This window comes from Perca fluviatilis, chromosome 9 (genome assembly GCF_010015445.1).
Source record: "Perca fluviatilis chromosome 9, GENO_Pfluv_1.0, whole genome shotgun sequence".
NCBI lineage: Eukaryota > Metazoa > Chordata > Actinopteri > Perciformes > Percidae > Perca > Perca fluviatilis.
The window spans coordinates 20,964,683-20,972,904 of record NC_053120.1 but is presented as its reverse complement, the minus strand read 5'-3'; the positions used below and the strand labels follow the sequence as shown (position 1 = coordinate 20,972,904).

General features: G+C 38.8%; 1 protein-coding gene across 3 annotated transcripts in view; it reads left to right on the top strand.

Moving 5' to 3' along the window:
• The first annotated feature begins 6,560 nt into the window (after positions 1 to 6,560).
• Positions 6,561 to 8,222, top strand: part of pex5la (peroxisomal biogenesis factor 5-like a) — a 92,258-nt gene continuing 90,596 nt past the window's right edge. For 2 of the 3 annotated variants that reach the window (XM_039812119.1, XM_039812118.1), the window contains exon 1: positions 6,562 to 7,082. In XM_039812119.1, the coding sequence (XP_039668053.1) occupies positions 7,062 to 7,082 (21 nt within the window). In that variant the 5' untranslated portion in view covers positions 6,562 to 7,061. Of the gene's footprint in view, positions 7,083 to 8,222 lie in introns of all 3 variants that reach the window. The other variant, XM_039812117.1, reaches the window with a different exon arrangement.

Sequence of the window (8,222 nt, the reverse complement as noted above, 5' to 3'; positions counted from 1 at the left end):
TCATCCTTCAACTCTTCATAATCATTCAAAAGGCTGCACACATAGAACATAATGTATTTTTGAACAGTAAAAAAAATCCAACAATGTAAATTCATGGTTTTAATCAGGGTCAAGTACATCTACTGCATCAGTGCACTTCTGTGTGGATGAAAGAGTCAAATAGGAGCTTATGTTCAGCATGGAAATGCAAGTCACCTGCCAAATCCTGCAATGTTTAGGCCACGACACACGATCTTTCTACTTCAACAACTAACAGGTTATAAAGTAAAAGGACTTACTTTACTAGCATCAGCAGTTCTTTTTTATTTTATTTAACACTTTACAAAACAAACAGCCAAGGTGTTTATCAAGCGTCAGTAGTCTTGTTTTGAGTATTGATAGTACAGTCATCGATACATTAAAAGGAATTGAGTGCATACACTTCTTGCTCATTTGCTTCTGTTGTGTGCAAGTGCATAGCCATCCCTTTATTACAGAAAATTCACACAATACATGTTTTTGTTATTTACCATTTAAACAGTCCAGTGTTTTAACATGTGCATTATTAAGAGAATAAGCGTCAAGCAAATCATCTGGTGATAATGAAATGTGTTCAGAAGTAGCTCTAATGATGCATTCACCATCACAACATATTGCTCTCCATTTATCACATGGTAGTAAATTAGTTGCTTTTAATCATAAAACATATCAGACTTGATGATTATATCCTTGAATTATTTGGTATTGGAGTGAAACCAATTCATCACCCTCTTCTAGCACTACTTCATCCTTTTCATCCACTTTAAAAGTGTTTCAGTCATAGTACAAAGCACTTTGCACTATTTATATTGCCCTGTTATCAACATTGTTAGTGCTACATGGTCTCTGATTGTGTTTTCTGCCATGCTGTGAGGAATAGAGCTCCTTTTGGCATTAGCTCAAGAGGATCCTTAATAAAATACAAATAATCTCTATAGCTGCGAGATTGACCTTGCCACAAATAGTAAAGTGCACAGATAAAAGGAGAGGCACTGAGGGGGTCAACATTGTTTGAAGGCGCTCACAGCTCAGCGGGCTTGTGAATGCAACCTGCTTTGTCGGCCACCAAACAACTAAATGCAGCAAAAGCAGGCTATTTGCATTCTAAACACTAACAATCAGTGGGTAGTGATATCAAAGCAATGCAGACCCCTTCATCTACTTTTGTATTCATCAAGAAAAATCAGCTGGGCTGCATTTTCTGATAAACATAACTACTTCTGCATTATGAATATTCCTAGTTTGGTTAATCTGAAGCAGTTTGATGAATGGGATTTCTGTGTACGCCTCTATTCTGCTGAGGGAATATTTGAGAAACATAAATTATGAATCACATGCCGTGCATAGATAACCGTGGTAATGAAGCCGGCAAAACAACTGGATAGGCTACATATTTAAAGAGGCTACTTCCTTTGTGGACATGTCATCTGGGCATTAAAGATGCAGACGTTGTGATAGCCCAACATTAGAGAGGGCTGCAGGGTGAGTGGGTTGGAGATGAGAGCATTATCTGGCCAGTATTATGGGGGTTAATGTTTGCAAGAAACCAGAGCTGGCAGGGCAAGGCTGACGTAACATGATGGCAAATGTAAGCTTTACTGTGAATGTTGGGAGGCTAATAATATTCACATGCTAAATGTATTCAGCATCAGAAAATATACAGAAGCACATGGGATGGGATTAATAGTTGCTTTCAACTTCAAAATGTCTACAAAACAACCTCTTTAATCACACCTGAAACAGGACTGAAACATTCTCTTGCAGTACAAACCGTAAAACCATGGCAAAGGTAGCATTTACCCCCCAAAGAAATAACATCTGCTAAATGTTTCTTTTCTCCAAATTAGTTTCTCTGTAATTAGACATTCCTGCTTCAGTGGGACACATTTCTGCCTACACCATCCAGTTTCTCTGCAACATTAGCCTCGTGATACCAGGCTACAGACGTGAATCAGGCTATAATTTACCTAAGGAGAGAACAAGGCCAACGCATGCTGTTTAATCCTCCAATTCATCATGGTTAACCAATACCTTTGTTTAATCAAACTCCAAGTGGAGTCAGTTCTCTGCAGACACTGATAAAGAAACAGTATATCACAGGTCCTGACTGTCATTAAAGCACTGAAAGAACATTTCAACCGTTGGCCATGTGAGCTCTTAGATCCACTTACTGACCGGTGTCTAGATGACTGGTTGTAGCTTCACCTCTTTGTGTTGAGTACATGTTTAAGGTTATGATTAGCCAACTTGTACTGTTCACTAGATATACATGGTGATATCTGGCCCCAGTTTGTGCCTCTTGAGTATTATAATTACATCACACTTGTCACAGGACTAAGCAGCAGTTTTTCCACAAATGAAATACCAAATAAAAAACCCAGATATAGGTTGTTAATATACAAGTAAAATATGTAAATTGTGGCCAGTCTTTTAACATTAACATATTTAATATAATAGTAATATCATCACAAAAGCTGGTGTATTCCTTCACCCAAGGCGCAGCAGACACTCAAAGGGAAACGTGTTTGTCGGGGTGTAAACTGGTACAAAATGTCTGCCACTCTAGATCATTTGACATCATTTGTTTGCTCTATTAACTTTTTGTCCTTCTCCTCTTCAGCTCTGTGTTTTGTTGGCTCACTGTTAATGACTTAGGTGTTAGCGTGGTAGTTACACTGTGTGCTAAATCAAAATAAATCACATTTTGTCTGAGGGGACCTGATGGAGCATGTAGGATTTAGGTGTTGGGTTTGTTGTAGAAAAACAAACAAAAAAAAAACAAGTAGTAGAAATCACATACAACTGCAGTGTGACCAAACAGATAGAAGTTCAAGAATCAGCTCTGTGGTGCACAGTTCATTGTTATCGTTGATCAAGCAGAAAGACAGATTCTTCCTATATTAGTCTGAATAACTACAGCACCGTGGTCTCTCCGGTTACGAGTACAGAACAAATAACACTTACTTCTTTTAATAGGTTTGTTTTTATGAAACACACACACATTTTCAGATTGTTGGGTGACACTGAAGGTCAGATCCGTCTCAAGCAAACAAAGAATGATGGTGACATCACTCCACTCTATTGCACTGTAAGAACAAATACACAATACCCAGACTGACAAATGGCAGAGGACATAAGACAGCAGCAATTTCTATTCATTCGTGAATTGAGGTACAGAATTGCGTTGACTGACAAAGTCTGTGACTTGTTGCTTGAGAGAAAATGACAGTTACAGGCTGAGCAGTATGCTTCACTGTAAGACATGTATAAACTGAATTTATATGAGGCACTACTTTGAGAGCACAAAGTGCTTTGTACTCTGCTCTATGCCATATTGTGTGAACAGTGCAGTAGCCACCTGGCTGTGCCTCAGGGACTTTTTTTACATCAAACATGAAGCCTAAATTCTGTTCAACAAAACTTGACAATCCCTTACTGTGTGTGCTTTGCCCATATGTTCAGCTTCAGCAGCGGGACATTTTTGGAGGGAGTCCAAGTCCTACCTTAACTTGAATTAAACCCACTGTAACGCCACATGATGTACCTATCAGACAATAGATGATACATGAGATAAAATAGAGATTTACATTTTTAATCATCAAATTTGTCTGTTGAATTTGGTATACGTCTGCTCATAATGGGCTCACCAAATGTGCCAACTGCATCTATTTTTGTCCTCATTCATAATATTCGGCCACTAATTCACATGAAACACGAAACACTAATTCACATGAAACACACAGCCAGAGATCAACATATTCTGACATGTGTCTGAGATTTATATTTTTAGAATTTAAAGACTTGACCTGAGAGGCTTTAAATGCTCACAGGTAATGACTGAATTATGGCGGAGTTAATACATAGAGCCTGTATTGCTCAAAATATGTTTTTTTGCACTAGAAATATCACTGCTGATGATCAAAAAGAGGGTGTCAATTCTTTTAATGATCACTTATCATAATTATTATAAACACTCATCTGAAGAGGCACTATGCGTGCCTCTTCAGGTGTGATTCTCTCATCAAAGTAATTAAGTAAAGCCTGAGTGTCTTTATTCAAAATCAATTCACATAATATTCCTGCTTTAAATGCTGCCAGATGAAAACCTCATACCCGAAGGTTTTGTGATTTAAATTTTTTCAGACAGATAGCAAGCTTGTCTATAATGAGCTCTAATAGCTTTAAAATGAACAGGGCAACCACATACTTGTGCATTAGCTTCTCTACTTTAACTTTATCCACACTCAATGTAGGATAATATTGAACCTCTCTTTACATGAATATAGTTTGAGTTCTTTAACCTCTGCGGCTTATGAAACATGTTCAAAAGAACAAGAAGGCTCTGTGAGGCTGTACGCAGACACAGCGGTGCTTTGCGCTAAATGCTAACATCACCATGCTAACAATTTCACAATGACAATGGTAGCATGCTGATGTTTAACAGGTATTGTTTACCATGTTCATCATCTTAGCATGTTAGCATGCTAAATGTTGGCTAATTAGCACTAAACACAAATCACAGGGAATTTTTCTTTGTTTTATATGTTTTATATATATATATATATATATATATATATATATATATGTTTTAAGTATTATTTTATAAACTAAATAATATATAACACAAAAACATTTTTGACCTGATGTTAGTGCTGCTAATTAAAGGAAATTGCAAATTAAATAGGATTCATGCATTGGGAAACATGAATGTCTGTGCCAAATTTTGTGTCAATTCAACTTGTAGAGATAATTCACTAAATAAGTGAACAATTTGACCTCCCTATTTCTCTTTACATGTCCAAATCAATAACTAACTGGACTGGTCTCACAACACTGAACTCCTCTTCAGGAAGGGACAGAGCAGGCTGTTCTTCCTGAGGAGACTCAGATCCTTTGTTTCCTGCAGATCATCTATCAGTCTGTTGTAGCCAGTGCTCTGTTCTTCACTATGGCGGTGGTGGCATCAAAGCTGGTTAGGCCAGCAGACTTAACAAGCTGGCAAGGAAGGTCAGCTCTGTGGTCGGCCTGGAACTGGACAGTCTGGAGTCAGTGGTGGAGAGGAGGATGATGGGCAAAATCAAAATAACCCGTCTCACCCTCTCCATGAGCTGTGGCAGATGGGCAGCTCATTCAGCCACTGGATCATTCCACTCAAGTGCAAAACTGAGCGCTTCAGGCGCTCATTTGTACCTGCTGCTATCAGACTGCACAGTGCAGTGTGAACCAGAGACTATAACCCCCCCATAAACACTCAGAACCATTTCTCCAGTGTCTGGTTCACTAGAGACACTCACCTCTCCCTCTCCATTGTCTGGACTGATTATATACTGTACATCGCCACACTGTTGATATATATTAAACTATACCATATGATATATTATTTGATATTCTTTTCAATTCTATGTTACATTGCTGTAGTATACTACATAACATGTTCTAGCTTAGACAATGTTATACTATTTTATACTGTTTTATTACACAGCTTTGTTGAATACTCGATTCCATGTGTGATATTTCTGAAGAACAGACAGACTATTAAATCAATTAAATAATTTTTAAATCAATTTTGTGTCAAATTTCTTCAGTAGGTAGTTGTGTAGTTATTAGTAGGTGGCTTTTAAAAAACAACTGCAACAAAAAGTGTGAATGGATCACCACACATTGTTATTCAGTGAGGATAAGAATGATAGGTTTTTTATAATATACTGTAGATGCAGACCTGGATAGACATTATAATGTTAAGGCAGAACAGCACATTTTAACAAGTTGCAATAAAAGTAGCCAGCATGGAGCATATTTGATTGGCCTACAGGTCAGGCTGGAAGTTTTATCTCAGGCTGGGATAATTGCAGGTAGATACTAAACTTTACAGGTGTGCCGTGGTTTTTCAAAAACTGTAAACAAACAGGACTCTAGACAGAAAATGAAAATGTCTTGTTTTAATATTCTCTCTTATTTGTTGCATATAGTTTTATAGGATGAAAAATTGTGTTTGTCCACATGGGGTTGATGTTGATGATTTTCTTAAGTACACCCACAATATTTCACACATTTATACCAGATAATGAGCTCTAGTTCTCCTACACAATTACTTGGAAACTATATGAATTGCATAGTTTTGGTTATAGAATTGTTTCTTCCACTGATTGGACAACTGGGAACAAAATTAATTTGCTCTTCACTGCAGATACCACACGTTTCAACTTTTAGCATTTAATTAGGAAACTGCACAATACAGTATGTTTCATAATAACATGCCAGAACTAATTCAGAAACATATTTTTCAACGATTGAAAATCAACAGAAATTAACAAAAATATGTAATAAAATTGATCCGAAGTACTTTAAATAAACTTGCAATGTGTTGTTTACAGGACACAAAGGAAGAAAAAATATTCTACATAACTACAGATGGATACTTTCAAAATAAATCTGGAATAAATGGTGTGGACATTTTTGGACACGTGTTTTCTGTTCTTGTGTGCCTCATTGTGGAGCACGTCAGCACTGGAGGAGGCACCAGAGGGCTGGGTCAGAGGGAGTTAGCAAACAGGAAAGAGAAGCGCACTATAAGAAGAGAACGAAACCCGAGGAGCGTCAAAACACTTAGACCACAGCCGAGAGAGGAGGAGAGGAGAGAGGGAGACAGAGGGAAGGAAAGATACGTGGAAAACGGCAATGCGTTCAAAGACTTAAATCGCGGTGATTTATTTCCTGCAAGGACTGCAAAGGCTTGTACTTGTCATAATCCAGCGGCAGCACACTGGGAGGAAAGATAAAAGTGAGGTCCGACGACGCACTCCTCTTGCGCCCGGTGCGCCTCGGTGTCCCCGCGCACAGAAATCCTGGATGAGCGCAAAGAGTCCGCTTCAGCACCTGAGGAGAGGACAGCTCCGCTCTGTGCGCTCCTCCGGACCTCCCGTCCGAAAACTCCGATACAGCTTTTAATGTCAACACTTCCAGTCTGACTCTCTGCTTCACAAGTCTGGAAGAAGTCTAAAGATCCGCTGACGGAGAGATCCGCGACTGACTGTGTGCTCAATATGTACCAGGGCCATTTACAGGTAAGAAGCCAGTCTCTTTTGCTTGTTCCTTTTCCACTGAGAACGAACCGTTTCATTTGGGATGGAACGAATGAAGTGACGTGAACAGGGCGCACTTCTGCATGCAGCCTAGTTCATACCAAGGGCATTTTTACACAAGGGATATGAGGTAATCACGGTTAGTCCGAGGCAAGTAGAGATTTCTGCAGATCAACTAACTACGCTGACAGAGACATGTATGTTTGAGGGACGTTTGCTCGGAAAACAGCGGACAAATAGCCAAGGAACTACAAATACACTTACTCTACTTAGTCAGCTACAGTCTACATGATTTCTTATAGTAGAAAACACAGACAGAGAGAGAGAGAGAGAGAGAGAGAGAGAGAGAGAGAGAGAGAGAGAGAGAGAGAGAGAGCCTAATGCACCTGCTGGTAATTGACTAATGTAAACAGAAGGTACCCTATACCGGTTTAAGCAGGGCAGCCTTGACACTGGGGACAACGAGTCATTAGTTTTTTTTTATGCTTATGCTCACGTGACGTCATGCAATCTGACGTCAATTTCCATATGGCAAACTGCAGTGGCTACTAAGAGACTAAAACTCAACTCAGACACCAAAAATTGGGGACAAGAAAGCACAAAATGTTCAAAACATGACAGGAAAGCTGGAAACATAAAAAAATAATAACTTGATCATGCCTACAGAATTTAACCGCTCTCCAGAGTTTTCCCAACACTGCACGTTTGATGTACAATAATCACACCTTGTCATTTGGACACAATAAGCTCATAGTGGAAAACAATAATCCTTCCTCAGTGGTTAATTATAGCCTCTTTTTAATGTTAGATGCGTGAATTGTTGGTTGACAGGGTTGGTTGACAGAGAAACTTCAGCTCCTAGACGGTTGATCGTGCAGCCTAATAAAAAGAAATCACTCCTGAGTCAGTACTCGGGAGCATTAAAGACCAACAGTTAATATTTCATGATATATTACTAAGGCAGCAGTATTCATTGAAAATGCATGGAAGGCGGTCAGCAGCTCTCTTCTGGATTACCACAGTTGTGTTTTTTTAAGGGTCAATGAAAAGCCTGCGATACGGAGTCATGGTAAAATACATAATCTAAGAATAAATACATTTTATATTTTAATCACAGTTTTC